General features: G+C 51.6%; 1 protein-coding gene across 1 annotated transcript in view; it reads left to right on the top strand.

The window, feature by feature from the left end:
* The window catches only part of LOC117876323 (zinc finger protein 665-like), a 32817-nt gene extending 19805 nt beyond the window's left edge, over nucleotides 1–13012 (top strand). Inside the window, exon 6 of the mRNA XM_034768362.1 lies at nucleotides 9379–13012. Within this exon, the coding sequence (XP_034624253.1) occupies nucleotides 9379–10896 (1518 nt within the window). The 3' untranslated portion in view covers nucleotides 10897–13012. The remainder of the gene's footprint in view (nucleotides 1–9378) is intronic.
* The last annotated feature ends 2374 nt before the right edge of the window (nucleotides 13013–15386 follow it).

Here is a 15386-nt window from a genome sequence, read left to right as displayed (position 1 = left end):
TAATATAATGAATATTAAAGTTGATTAACAACTAGGACTGATAAAAATCCATTTTAAGGAAAGATGTCAATTTTTTGTTTCAAAATATTTGAAACTGATACAAATTTAATTTGTATTTTTTGCAATTTACAGATGCTCCCTGGGTTACGCAAACCTGATTTACGCAAATCCGGACTTACGGGAAAAGTTCCGTAAACTTTTATTTTTGTGTGTGTGTGTGCGTAATTGTCAGGTATATGTTCCCGACTTACGCAAAATTCGATTTACGCAAGGTGTTCCGGAACGGAACGCTTGCGTAAGTCGGGGAGCGTCTGTATTACAAATTCTTTACAATTTATTTTTTTTTAATCAAAAATATTACTGAATTTTTTTGTTTACCAAATACCTAGTTTTTGGAAAACAAAATCAGTGTTTTTGATAAAAATGTTGAAATAATTTTTAAGAATTTTTAAAATAAATAAAAATTAAAAGGAAAGAGTATTTTTTCACCAAAAAAATCAACATTTTTGACAGTGTCAATTTTTCACAACATATATATATTTCTAAAGGCAGTTTCTAACAAAAATGCTTTTTGCTTGAAAAAATTCAGCTATTGCTATTGGTTTTATTTAACATTTATATTGTGGTAATTCCTAAAGGTCTCAATCACATTGGGCCCCATTACAATTATTATTTATTAGTTGCATTTGCACTAGGTGCTGTACAGACAGATGATAAGTGGCAGGCCATGTCACAGGAAGTATAAATGCTGATTTCAGAGTTACAGCCGTGTTAGTCTGTATCCGCAAAAAGAAGAACAGGAGTACATGTAGCACCTTAGAGACTAACAAATTTATTAGAGCATAAGCTTTCGTGGACTACAGCCCACTTCTTCGGATGCATATAGAATGGAACATATATTGAGGAGATATATATACACACATATAGAGAGCATAAACAGCAACCTAAAGCAAATACTCACCAGCAACCACACATCACTGAACAAAACCACTAACCCAGGAACCTATCCTTGTAACAAACCCCGATGCCAACTCTGTCCACATATCTATTCAAGTGACATCATCATAGGACCTAATCACATCAGCCATACCATCAGGGGCTCGTTCACCTGCACATCTACCAATGTGATATATGCCATCATGTGCCAGCAATGCCCCTCTGCCATGTACATTGGCCAAACCGGACAGTCTCTACGCAAAAGAATTAATGGACACAAATCTGACATCAGGAATCAAAATACTCAAAAACCAGTGGGAGAACACTTTAACCTGTCTGGTCAGTCAGTGACAGACCTGCGGGTGGCTATATTACAACAGAAAAACTTCAAAAACAGACTCCAAAGAGAGACTGCAGAGCTAGAATTGATATGCAAACTAGACACAATCAACTCCGGTTTGAATAAGGACTGGGAATGGCTGAGCCATTACAGACATTGACTCTATCTCCCCTTGTAAGTACTCTCACACCTATTATCAAACTGTCTGTACTGGCCTAGCTTGATTATCACTTCAAAAGTTTTTTTTTTTTTTCTCTTAATTAATTGGCCTCTCAGAGTTGGTAAGACAACTCCCACCTGTTTATGCTCTCTGTATGTGTGTATATATATCTCCTCAATATATGTTCCATTCTATATGCATCCGAAGAAGTGGGCTGTAGTCCACGAAAGCTTATGCTCTAATAAATTTGTTAGTCTCTAAGGTGCCACAAGTACTCCTGTTCTTCTATAAATGCTGAGAGAGCACCTTGGAGAGATTGCACTTTAATGCATGTGCATAAAGGGGCAGAGTTAATGTTCAGGTAACCTTAACTCTGGCATTTCCTAATTGTTGTGTATCTGACTTTGCAATCTTAAGAACATAGTTTTCATGTCTATCTATCTCAGATACTTTACAGGGGCTGCCTTCACCGTAGTAACTAAGTAAATCTTTAATGTATTTATCTTCACAACACTCTTTTGGGGTAGGGAGATATTCCTATTTTTACAGATGGAGAATTGAGGCACAGAGAAACTGAGGGCGAGTAGAAACTTTTGCTGGCATAGTAACACCAGTTAGGGGTGCAATTAAAAAAAAAACATTTTCTATACAGGCAAAAGCCCTAGTCTAGACACAGTTATATTGGCATAAAAATGTTTTTGTCAATTAAGCTTATTTCATTTGTGGAACCAGTAAAAGCTATGCCAGCAAAAGCACCTATTTGTCAGAATAAATTGTGTCTGCTATTACAGCTATATCAGCAAACAATTTCTAGCACAGACTTGGTCTAAGTGACTTGCACAAGGTCTCACAGGGAGTCTGTAATGCAGTCGAGATTTGAACCCAAGTCTCCCTGGGTCCTAGGCTAGTGGTTAACCATTGCACATGGGAGGCGGAACGTAGTAATTTTGTGGCTTTGCCTAGACTACACTTTAAAGGCGCAATGACACATGGAATTAGGGAGCTCAATCTAATTAACTCCAGGTTTGCTTTGTTTTGGCAGGCGTTAATTAAATTCAGCCAGACAGCAAGTGCTAACAAACAGCCTGAAAGGGCTGGTAGAGAAGCCACTGGAGTGATTCAGCCTGGGGACTGTGTGCAGAAGGCACTGGTTGGTTGTATTGCGGAAGTGAAGTGCCTAGAGGCTCTAGGCCCTGGGGTGCTAGACAATCCCTGCCCTGAAGAGTTTACGCTGTACATAGACCAGACAGACAAAGGAGTGGGAGGGGAACTGGAGGCACAAAGAGGGGAAGTGACATGTCCAAGGTCACACAGCAGGTCGGTGGCGGAGCTGGAAATGGGCGTCCCCACCCAGTACCCCAGTTAGTGACTGGGAGGGGGCAGCGTCTCACACGGGCGCTGGGGACTCACTGATCTCCCAGAAACGTGGGGGGCACGGGAAGAAGCCAGGGCAATAGGGGCATTGGAGCAGACACGCTACGCAGGCGAATCAATCGCTCTGCCTGCCCCGATGGGGCCGGGAGATCTACCAATGGCATGAGCGGGGAGGAGGAGCCTCTTCCCTCCCCCCCAGCCCCCTTCCTCCCAGTCCCAGCATTGTCTGTGGATTTTAACCCCTCGCAGGCCCTGGCGCTGAGCACGGGGGGCTATGGAGACGGTGAGTCCCATGCACTCGGCACCCAGGTTCAGGGCCCCGGGGAAGGGGGGAGCGGGGCGAGATGCCACGAGCTCAGCCCCTGGGTTCAGGGCTCCGGGGAGGGGCCCGTGTGCGGGGGGAGACAGACGGGAGGGCTCGGACACCCCGATCGGAGTGCGCGGGGGGAGCGGGGTGCGGGGCTGTAGCGGGGAAGCTGCGGAGACCCCCGGACTCGGTGCACCAAGGGCTCGGCCCGGGTGGGGGCTAGGCCAGGCCACCCCCGCTGTTCTCCTCTCGCCAGGTTCGTGCCCCGGGCCTGGCTCCGCGCGCCCCGGGCCGGGCTCCGCGGCGGGGCGGGGAACGCCCCGGGCTCGGGGGCGCGGCGGGGAGGCCGCGGGGCGAGGCGAGGCGAGAGCGGCGGCGGGGCAGGCGCGGATGGACAAAGGGGCCGGCTGCTGGCTTGGCCCTGCGGCCTGCTGGAGCCTGTCGCGCTGCCCGGGGCCGGGGCCTGTGGAAGGGACGGGGGAGGGGGGACAGGACCCGCCTGCCCCCTGCGTGCCACCCGCCCCACACCAGGCTGTGTGTGTGCACGAGAGAGAGAGAGAGAGAGAGATTTGCCCCCAGGACTCGTGTGTGTGTGTGTCTGTGCTGTGCCCCCAGGACTCGTGTGTGTGTGTGTCTGTGCTGTGCCCCCAGGACTCGTGTGTGTGTGAGAGAGATGCAGTGCGTGTCTGTGATAGACCCCTGGGACGTGTGTGCTTCTGCACCTGTGTGGTTTACCCCAGACCCTAGTGTGTGTGTGTGTGTGCGCGCATGCATGATTTCCCCTGGGACTCGTGTGTGTGTGTGTGTGTGTGTGTGTGTGTATGATTTATCCCGGGATGCATGTGTGCACACACCTGTGTGATTTACTCCTGGGACCACAGTGTGTCTGCACACATGCCTGTGTCGTTTACCCCCAGAACTCCAGAGTGTGTGATTTACCCTGGGACCTGTGTGTGTGCACATCCATGCATATGCATGTGTGATGTATTCCAGATGCCAGTGTGTGTCTCTCTGCAGGTGTGTGTGATTTGCCCCAGACCCCACTGTGTGTAACTTATCCCAGGATGCTTGTATATGTGGTCCTTCCACATTGGAGGAAGGGTCTGTGTGTATGTGCATGTGATTGTGATATTTACCCTGGACCCTGTGTGTGCGCTTTCCCTGTGGGGCAGGGGCCCGTGGTGTGTGTGGGCCTTTCCAGCACAGAGGTTCTTGGTGCTGGGAGCGACCCCTTCCTCTCTGAGGAGCTGGCTCAGTGGGACATCTCAGCTGGGCCGCCCCATCCCACCAGGCCAGTGTAAATCCCTCCACACTCCCTTGTCTCTCCTGTCTTAGGTGGAGTCTGTGACGTACCCCGACTTTCTGGTTGATACTGAGAGCAATGGCCCCTTTCCACTGGAGGATCCCAGCGAGGAGAGGTAATGGCCCAAGCCCGTTTGCCCTTTATAAGACCGAGAACAGGGTGGTCTTACTCCTCTGCCAGGGTGGCCTTGGGGTTAAGGTCTAGGCCTTGGACTGTGGAGACCTGGGTTCGGTTCCTGCTGTCGCATGCTTTCTGGGTGACCTCAGACAAGTCATGGACTCTGCCTGGGCCTGAGTTTCTCCAACAGTAAAGTGAGGAGAATGGTTTTGGCTGGTTACACAGGGAGCCCTTATTGGCCCAGCGATTCCAGGTCTGTGCAGCGCTAGCCGTGACAGGACCCTGATCTCAGTTATGGTCTCTTGGTGCTATTATATCAATAGTAAATATGAGTCATCTGTCAGGCCCCTGCATACCTTTTAGATGCAAGAGCCAATCTTTTTGTTGTTCTATATTTGCATTACAGTATAGTCTAAATCTCCGCTGAGATTGGGCCCTGTCATGCACAGGCACACAGTGACCACATATGGAGCCCAGTCTTGCTGGGAGCTGCACAGACACGCCGTGGCCGAGATCAGGGCCCTGTTATGCCAGGCACGTCGCGGGCTGACACAGAGACCGAGTATGAGACCCAGTCGTGCTGGGCGCTGCACAGACATGCAGTGAGAGTCCCTGCCCTGAAGCACCTACAGTCTAACTAGACACACCAGGCACACAATAAAGTACAGATGACATACCAGCAAAATGCTAGGGCCCAGGGGACTCTGTGTTAACTGTTCTCAGTGGGAGCTGCTGCGTGCTTAGTGCTCTAGGAAATTTAACCACTGACTTAAGTGCCTGGAAAACCCGCCTTCAATTGTGGGTGCGGGACAGGCACCCACAGTATAATAATAATAATACAGGCATCTTTACGCAATCTGCTTGTGCTCTCCATTATTACCAAGGAGTGGAGGCGTCTGTCCCTGTCTCCTCTAACTGAAACTCTAATTGCAACATGAATCATAAAGAAAATATAAAAATCACTGCTGACAAAATGTGTAGACGACACACGGGTAGGTGGGAGTGGTAGATAGTGGTGGGGACACAGAAAGACCCATGTTCCTTGGTAAGCTGGGCTCATTTGAACAATGTGCGTTGGAACCCAGCCAAATGCCTGGTCACACATGGTCACATGGGAACGAAGAATATGGGTCACACATCCAGGATGGGAACCTGTATCCTGGAAAGCAGAGACTCGAGAAAGGACGGGTGAAAACATCTGGCATAGGAGATCCCAGTGCAATGCTGTACTGAAAAGGCAAACTTGACCTTTGGCTATGTAAGCAGGGAAATATCAAATACCTCTTTCTCTGGCATTGCTGAGACCACTCCTGGATACTGGGCCCACACTTCACAAGGGATGCTGAGAAATTGTTAAGGTTCAGAAAAGAGCTACAAGAATGATTCACGGTCTGGAAAACCCGTCGTCCATGAAGAGACTAACGGCGCTCCATGTATTCGGGTTACTCAGAGAAGGTTAAGAGCTGACGTGATCCTGGTCTTTAAGCACCAACACGGGGAGGGGATTTCGGAGGGCAGAGCCAGGTCCGATAGCAGGGAGCTGAAGGGAGACTAATTCAGGGTAAGACTAAGGAGCCAGTGTTTACCAGGGAGGAGAATTAAGGGTTGGAACACTCCATTAGGGACGGGGTGGATTTTCCATGTCGGTGGAGATGGGGCGTCTCTCTCTCAACGCTCCGCTCTAGCTCAGACAGGAGTTACTGGGCCAGAGGCAGGAACCACTGGGGGAGATTCTCTGGCCTGGGTCAGGCAGGAGGCTGGCCTGGGTGGGCACGATGGGCCCTGCTGGCCTTAACATTTATGAATCTATAAACGGTGGAGTTTCTTGCACCTTCTTCTGCAGTATCGAGTCCTGGGCATTGTCAGAGAGGAGAGATTGGGCTAGACACACCATGGTGCTGAGCCAGTCCAGTAATCCCCATTTGCTGTAGCTGGGCCAATTTATTTGCATCAAATAACTCGTTCACCCCGTGTTGCCAGCTCTGGCGATTTTTTATTTATTTATTTTTTACTACAAGCTTTGTGATATTTAACTGTCCGTCCCCCCCCCCCCCCTTAAAGTCCCAGCAACTGGGTCCATGTATTTATGGGAGAATCTCAGCTTTTATGTTGGGGGGTGGGGGGGAGTATATTTCCAGCCCTTGTAGTTTGGGGGGTGGGGCCCTAAAGGTTCAAAAAGCAGAATGAAAAAAATGTAGTGATATAAAAATAATCCCATTTTTAAGATGCGCTGATATTTTGGGGTCCTGACTGGTCATTTTTTAACTCTTTGGGTTGGCAAAATTGTGGGCTAACTTATTTACAGCCAACAATTTGTTCTTCCCCGTTTTTTCCTGTCCCGGTCTCTGCAATTTGTTCCTTGTTCCAGCCGCCGCAAGCTGCATGGGAACCATGCAGAGGGGCTGGTCAGTGCTACCTTGTGCAGGGCGTGGATTTGAAGCTCCATAATCTCTTCAGTCATCTTTAACCTTAGGGCCAGGCCAAAGCAGCCTCCCAGCTCAGGGATCAAATGCTCATTGTAAGGCACTTGCTGTTAAGCGCACGATGATCTGCCCCCTGCCCCTCATCCCGTGTAGACAGAGACTCTCTATTTGCACTGATGGAGCCTGCTCAGAAGCAGAGTTAAACTGATACAAATCTTGGTGGTTTATGGAAACAACTTGTTCCCCGGTTTCCATGGGAGACTTGCACCAGGGCTGGAATTGCTGCTTAACCCCTAATGTAGCTAAAGCCTGAGTCACAGAGGAAAGGTTCTAACTACAGGTGTGGGCCCTGATCATGTGATCTGACCCTTACACCTGTGTGGACCCCCGCTTCGAAATAACTGGGGCCCAGTGCAGGGTGGAGCATCCGTCTGTATTAATCCATGTGCCGCACTGACCGTCAATGGGATCTAATGGACTGGGACACAGGACACCCGGGTTCATTCCCAGCTCTAAAACTGGCTTGCTGGGTGACCTTAGGCAAGTCACTTCCCCGCTCTGTGCCTAGTGTCTTGTCCTCCCTTTGTCTATTTTGACTGTAAGCTCTTCTGGGCAGGAGCTGTGTGCGACTATAACGCAAATTACAATAATAATAAAGGATCAGGCTGCGTTGTAGGGGGGTGTAATGGTCTCTGCCTCCACAGCTCCCCCTTGAGGTGTGGGGTGGCCCTGCAGCCATAGTTTCTCTTTCCTCAGGAATTTCTCAGAGGCTTTCTCGTAACCAGTATTGGGCTGGCTTATTATCATAAACGGCTACAAAATAAAGCCCTAGGAGTCTAAGTCGGAAGCTGATATATTTTGAGGTTTATATATCCATCCTTCCCGACTTTTCATACATCCTTCCCGACTTTTCATCCTTCCTTCCCGACTCTTCATCCAGCCACTCCCAGGCCTTCTGCCTGGAGTCCCCCTTACCGAGCTGGAGTCTTTTCTCTACTGGTGTCCCCTGCAGTAGCCTTCTCACTGCTTGCAGCCCCGCCAATCCCCCTCCCATGCCTTCCTGCCTTGACTCTCCCAGGCTTCTTCCTTATCTGCCCTAGAGGCCTGATTGGGTCACATGGCCTTTTCCATTCCTGCTCCCCCACCCTCCTGGGACAGTTGGGTGGGGCCGAGACCCATCTCCCTTTAAAGAGGCAGCTGCCCTGTGACGGTTGTTTCAAGGCCTGAGCTGGCACGGATTTATGGCGCACAATAAAAATGTGTCAACTTTGTCAGCTCTCCCCTGGGTGCTGGGTCTCCTGCGGGGACCAGCCTCGATCTGGGGTCCAGTGTCTCACCCATGCTAATGGCCGTCTCCTGTCTTCTTTTCCCATGCCCAAGCTTCCCGATGGCGCACTCGGCCGAGTTCTCGTGGATGGAGCGAGGGGAGGAGCTATGTGACGCCGACTCAGATGAGCGGGAGGAGCTGAGAGTTGTCCTGACAGGTGAGGAATTCTGGAAGAGAAACTGAAGTGGGAGCAGAACCGTAGGGAGTCGCCAGACTGGATCAGCACCCAGGTCTGTCCAGCCCAGTCTCCCGTCACCGACAGCGGCCTGCACCAGATGCTGCAGGGGAAGGTGGGAGAACCTGCAGTTGCAGATTGGGGCTAATCTGCTGCCATGTTAGATCCTATCGTGGTCTGTAATAGTTAGAGATCGGCTCAAGCCATTAGCATTAAGTAGCTCGGTATGTTCCTGTTATCCTCACAAACAGCCAGTCCTGCTCTGAGTCTTGCTAAGCTTTCAGCCTCCGCTACATCTGGTAGCAATGAGTTCCATGGGCTGTTTATACACCGTGGGGAAAAGGTTTAGAATTTGCTGCCTTTCACTTTCATTGCATGACCCCTTTTTATTATTTACTCTTTGTACTGCAGTAGCTGCCAGCTTCTCCAGGGAGCCTACAAGCCCTGGGAGCCCTGGGTCTGCACCTTTAAAATTCCCGACCAACCCTAGAGCTTCCCCCAAGCTCGGCTCCAGCTCAGCCAGGAGTTACTGGGCTGGCGGCAGGAATGGTTGGGGGAGATGCTTTGGTCTGGATTAGGCCGGAGGCCTGGCTCGATGGGCACAGTGGGCTGTTCTGGCCTTGACACCTGTGACTCTCAGTGCAGGGCCCTCCCTCCCCATTAGATACTTCTTCCCCTGGGCGTGACTGACTTGTGTCTGGATTCCCTCTCTCTTTTCCTTCTGCCAGATGACGGGGCCCTGAGTGAGGACGAGGAGGCTGACGATGTGCAGGAGCCGGACGACGATGATGGGGAGCCAGAAGGGCCGTTCTCAGCCCGCTCCGAAGGGGACGATTCCTGCGGGAGCTCTGAGAGGCCACAGGGTAGATGGCATGATGCAGGTGCGGGTGAGCAGGCCTGCGATGCGGAGGATAAGCCGTTCCGGTGCTCCGAGTGTGGCAAGGGGTTTGCCCAGAGTTCCAACCTGATCAAACACCAGCGGGTCCACACCGGGGAGCGGCCCTACCGCTGCCACCAGTGCGGCAAGGCCTTCACCTGGAGCTCATCGCTGCTGGAGCACCAGAAATCTCATGCTGGCGAAAAGCCCCACAGTTGTCCGGAGTGCGGGAAGAAGTTCAGCCGTGGCTCCACCCTGCTGGAGCACCAGCGCATCCACACCGGCGAGAAACCTTTCCGCTGCCACCAGTGCGGCGCCCGCTTCAGCCAGAGCTCCACACTGGTGCACCACCAGCGCACCCACACCGGGGAGCGGCCCTACCGCTGCGACGAGTGCGGGCGCAGCTTCGGCCGCAAGTCCACGCTGGTGACCCACCGCCGCACCCACACCGGCGAGAAGCCGTACCACTGCCTGGAGTGTGGACGCAGCTTCGTGGTCAGCTCGGACCTGGCCAAACACCAGCGCACCCACACCGGCGGCCAAGGCCCCTACCGCTGTGGGGAGTGCGGGGAGGGCTTTGGCTGGAGCGCTGCTCTGGCTGCCCATCGGGCCAGCCAGCACGGTGCTGAGAAGCCCTACCGATGCTCCGAGTGCGGGGAGGCTTTCCACCAAAGCGCCACGCTGCTGGTGCACCAGCGCACCCACGCCGGCGACGAGGCCTTCACCTGCTCCGACTGTGGGGAGTGCTTCCTGGAGAGCGCCAAGCTGGCCCGGCACCGGCGCTTGCGGCACAGCGCCGACGGGGAGGAGAAGCCTTTCAAGTGCTCTGAGTGCGGCAAGGGCTATGCCCAGAGCGCCGGCCTGCGACATCACCAGCGAGAGCAACCCTTCCGTTGCCCGCAATGCGGCCTGAGTTTCCTGTGGAGCTGCCGGCTGGCTGAGCACCGCCGCAGTTGCCGCATGGCGGAGAAGCCCTACAAGTGCCCTGAGTGCGGCAAGAGTTTCGGCCAGAGCTCCAAGCTGCTGCGGCACCAGGTGACTCACACCGGCGAAAAGCCCTACAAGTGTCCGGAGTGCGGCAAGATCTTCAGCCAGAGCTCCAATCTGGCGGAGCACCGGCGCACGCACGCCGGCCAGAAGCTCCACCGCTGCGGCATCTGCGGCAAGAGCTTCGCCCTGGGCTCCTATCTGGCCAAGCACCAGATCACCCACACCGGGGAGCGGCCCTATCGCTGCACCGAGTGTGGCAAAGGCTTCCGGCAGAGCTCCAACTTGATCCAGCACCAGCGCACCCACACCGGCGAGCGCCCATACACCTGCCCCCAGTGTGGCAAAAGCTTCTGCCAGAACTCCCACCTCATCAAACACCGGCGCACCCACACTGGTGAGCGCCCCTACCGCTGCCCCCAGTGCGGCAAGAGCTTCCGCCAGAGCGCCAACCTGCTGGAGCACCAGAACACCCACACCGGCGAGCGCCCCTACCAGTGCGGCCAGTGCGGCAAGAGCTTTTGCTGGAGCTCAGCCTTCAGTAAACACCAGAGGACGCATCTCAGCTAGGGGAGCTGTGCTGGGACCTACCTGAGCCGGGGGCCCTGTATTGGGACTCTGCAGGCCCACCTGAGCTGGGGTGCCCCCCATATGGGGATCACCAAGCCCCATCTCCAGTTATGGACCCCATATGGGGATCCCCAGGAGCCAGGGCAACACTGGGACCCCTCCCTGCTTCCCCCCTCTCCCCTCCGAGCTAGGGGACCCAATATGGAGACCACCAGGACACCCCATGGACGTGCTGGAGATCCCAGCCTATCTTGCATCAGGGTGGCCCTGGTTGATCTCTTCCATCAGGGAAGCAGGATCCAGCCATGGCACATGGAGGCAAACCAAGATCAGGCTCTGTCATGCCAGGTGCTGCACAGACATGCAGTGATCGAGATCAGGCCCCGTCATGCTGGGCACTGCACAGACACAAAGTGATTGAGATCAGGGGCCAGTTGTGCCGGGCACTGCACAGACACACAGTGACTGAGATCAGGGCCCTGTCGCACCCGGTGCTGCACAGACACAGTCAACAACAGTCTCTGGTTTACATCACTTACATGTACTGCTTTCCATTGCCTCCCCATCCAATGCAGGACTGACCGAACGGTGTATTGGCCCAGCCTTGTTCTGCATATCCCAAGTGGCTGAGATTTCACTCTCTCTGTTAGGTGACCGTTGTACAGCTCTCATCTTTAGCAAATCTTTGATGACACTGAAACGAAACTCATTTTGCGGACTCCTCTGGAGTTCCTTCATTAAGAAGGAGGGGAAATGAGAGATTGTGCTTTGGGGTGTAATGACTAAGAAGACTGCTAAGTGATTTTGTTAACCACAGGGTGAAAGGTGAGGTGCTGTTGTGAATCAGAAAGGAGCTAAGAGACAGGCAAGTAATTGTGGGAAGAAATGGACAGTTTCCACAAGCTTCAAACCCACGATTGGCTCAAGAAGTCAGCAAAGCCCTAATCACCAGGCTGCCAAAGACTGAGAGCCTCTTCCTGTATTCAAAGAGCTATAGAGGGAAACTAGAGACTTTTAAGCTCATCAAATTCCTGATCTTTGTGTCTAGCCTCCTTTTCTAGCTGGTCCCTCACCTTTTTTTGCCACCTGCATGTCCATCTTTGTCCTTTTGCAAAGCTGGGTTCCAGCCCTCCACCAATTCCTCAGGACTCTTCCACACAGGAGTGTGGAACTCCCTGCCACAGGATGCTGCTGTAGCTGAGAACGTAGCCAGATTCAAAGAGGGACTGGATGTTTATGTGCCTAACAAGACGTGTATGATAGTAAATGATAAAGAAGTGAGTTTAGAAGGGATATTAAACCTCAAGTTCCAGGGTTTAAGGTGATCTCTAGCTATTGTGTTTTAGAATGAGACATTCATGTGGGTAGATGATCCCGAATATGGATTCCTCTCACTTTCTTCTGCAGCATCTGTTGCTAGCCCAGTGTCAGAGATAAGCCACGGGGCTAGAGGAATCCCAGGTTCGACACAGTCTAGCAGTCCCAGTTTTAAAAGCGCTCCCGTCACTAATGTGCAGTTATAATGAGAGCACCTAGGCTAGACAAAATATTGTGGAGCAGACACAGGCAGGGAATGATATTTGTTCCTTCTGCTGTCAGACAGATACGCAGACAACCTCACTGTAAGCATGAACTGCTTTCTGGGAAAAGCTTTTATTTTCTAACACGATAATCTAGGCAGCATCTTTGTGATTAGGCCAGGAGCCTGGCAGCCCGGACTCCTGAGTTCTCTCGGCAGCCCTTCCACTGACTTCCCCTCTCCATGTCCATCTGGGCTAGTGAGGATTCATCTATGAGTAAGGAGCTTTTTGAGTTCCTCGACTAGAAATCCCTACATCAATGCAGAGTATGGTGGTGAAAGACTCTTTTTTATGTAGGTCTTTTGCAAGTGATTTTACCAAAGCTGTTGGGGAGATCTCGGGAATTACAGACCAGTGAGCCCTACCTCTCCGGATCTGTTAAATCTGGTTGAAACAATAAACAAAAATAGAGTTACCAAACATCTAGAAGATAGTGATATATGCTAGTGTCTAACCAGCACGGCCTCCCCATAGGGAAACCATGCCTCACTAACCTGTTAGAATTCTTTCAGTGTGTCAATAAAATAGTGACTAAAGGAGAAGTAGTGGACATCATTTCTTTCAACTCTTTTAACAAGGCTTTGGCCCAGGTACTTCACGAGAGGCTCTGAAGGAGCCATGGGATGAATGGCAAAGTGCTGTCCTGGAGCAGCAACAAAAAGGAGGGAAAATGGTCTAAAGCTGGAGTGGAGCTTTGAGAAAGAGATGCCCCACCTCCACTGACAGATACTGCCCCACCCCCCATGTTTATGTTTTCAAATAAGTGTCACCCCCTCTCCCATTTGATCAGTGCAGCACACTGGCCCCCTCTAGTGGTAACTGGCCCACACAGCAGCTGCTGGACCTGCTCCAGCCTTGATTAACAGGGAAGTTTTTTAGCTCATTCCAGAGGGGTTTGTGCTTTAAGAAGCAGTGGTTACATACAAACAGCAACATTGGTAGTTTAAAAAAGGAAAAGTTTTATGTTGTATCCAAACTCAACAGCTTCCTGAATGATGGGTCAGGAAGGGACGATGAGAACTTGTATGGCCCCAGAGTTCCTACACCCCAGGTAGCTGTCCCAAGGAGAGGGGGACTCGCTGATAAGTATGGTTGGTGCTCTTTGAAGGCCACTGCCACAAACCCCCCAGTCACCACAACTCCACTCTGGACTTGGTTAACAAAGTCTTACGTATAAGTAAACCCATGAATGAACTCTGTTACTATTCAACTAGAGGTGTCTCTCCGTTACTTCTGATCCCAGTCTTGATTTTCTTCTCAGAAGCTGCTGGGTCCTGTCTCCTCTGAACTGGTAAGGAGACATTGAGACAAAGTAGCTGGATCCATACAGTCCCTGAGTCCTCAGCTGTGACATCACTGTCTCATCCGCAGGTTTTACTTCCCACAGCCCTATACACACAACTAACTGACCAGATTACTTCCACAAGGACAAAGGTGCTGTAGCCCAGGTGCCTCCTGTATGCAGCTAGCGCCTGTGTGAACAAAATGTTTCTGATCCCCATGCTTCCACTGCCTAGAGAGAATGCCTAGGGCTCTGGCAGGCAGCAGCATGACCTGAGTGTGGCATCTCTTGGCTTCCCCATGGAGCACCCAGCTACCTCCCTGCCTCTGTCCAGGAGCAGCCGAAACCCTTCTCCCTGGCTGGCTGACATCCAGAACTGATTGCACAGCTAGGGCAATATGAAGTAGAGTAAGAGTCTCCCTTTCGCTCCCCCTGTCCCCCCCCTCCCTAGCCCTGAACAACACAGCGGCGCTGCTCTCATCCATGTGGGTGGGATTGTCCAAAGTTCCGAAGGCTTTGTCTACACTCAGGAAAATTAATCAAAGCTAACTAAAGAGGTGCATTTAAATGGGATTGGCTGAATTGGATTAAAATTCTATCCAATGGAGAGGCACCATCAACCACCTCCATGCTTATTCCCTCCTCCCTCCCCCATAATTCCTTTCCATGACACTGTCCATGATCCAGGGTCCCCATTGACTGGTGCCCTTTCCTGTTAACACACTGGGGATGCCATGTCTGATGGCAAACATGCCATTTCCGATAGCGCCAGCCCAGTTTGCAGAATCACCCCCTGTGCTTCTCTCTACTGTTCATGGAGGTTGGTGCTAGTTTGACAACAGAAGCCTTATCCCAGGCTCAGTGCAGGGACTAACAAAGGATTAGATGGGAACTTGTGGGTCATCAAGTCCAGTCCCCAGCTCTCTTGGGCAACCCAGTCACATAATCCAAGCTCCATTTTAAAACTAGTTCAGTTTCTTGTTCCTGCTGCTCCTGTTGGGAGGCTGTTCCAAAACCTCACTCCTCTGATGGTGAGAAACCTTTTAATTTCCAATTTCCATTTCGTCATGGCCACTTTAGCCCCATTTCTTCCTGAGTCAATGTGACCTTTAGCTTCCATAGCTCTTCTCCCTCCCCGGTGTTTGCCATCCTGGTGTGTAGCTATAGAAAGCAATCAGATCCCCTTTCTGCTTGCAGGTTATTAGGCTAAACAAGACAAGCTCTTCCAGTCTCCTCTTGTAAAAATACTCCTGAGGGAATTCTGTGCCAAAAAAAAAAAAAAAAAAATTCTTACACACTATTTTAAAATTCTGCAAAATTCTGCATATTTTATTTGTAAATAAATAAATCCCCACAGCATGGCAGTGGGGAGCACAGGACACTGGCTGCACGGAGGTGGGAGATCACCCTGCAGCCCCCTGCCCTTCCCGGGACATGGACTCAGTGGTGAGGCTGCACCCAGCCTTGACACAATGCAAGGAGTGGCCCTGCCCCAGAAACATCCTGCGGCCCTGTCCCTCCATGCCAGGCACAACAAGATAGCAAGTGAGAGGGACAGAGTCTTGCACGCATGCCCAGCTCCAGGTGTGGAGCAGGCAGACTCAGATCAGCAGGATCCAAGAGTGTGT

This window comes from Trachemys scripta, chromosome 4 (genome assembly GCF_013100865.1).
Source record: "Trachemys scripta elegans isolate TJP31775 chromosome 4, CAS_Tse_1.0, whole genome shotgun sequence".
NCBI classification, from domain to species: Eukaryota; Metazoa; Chordata; order Testudines; family Emydidae; genus Trachemys; species Trachemys scripta.
The sequence above is the reverse complement of the archived record's forward strand: the minus strand, read 5'-3'. Positions and strand labels throughout refer to the sequence as shown.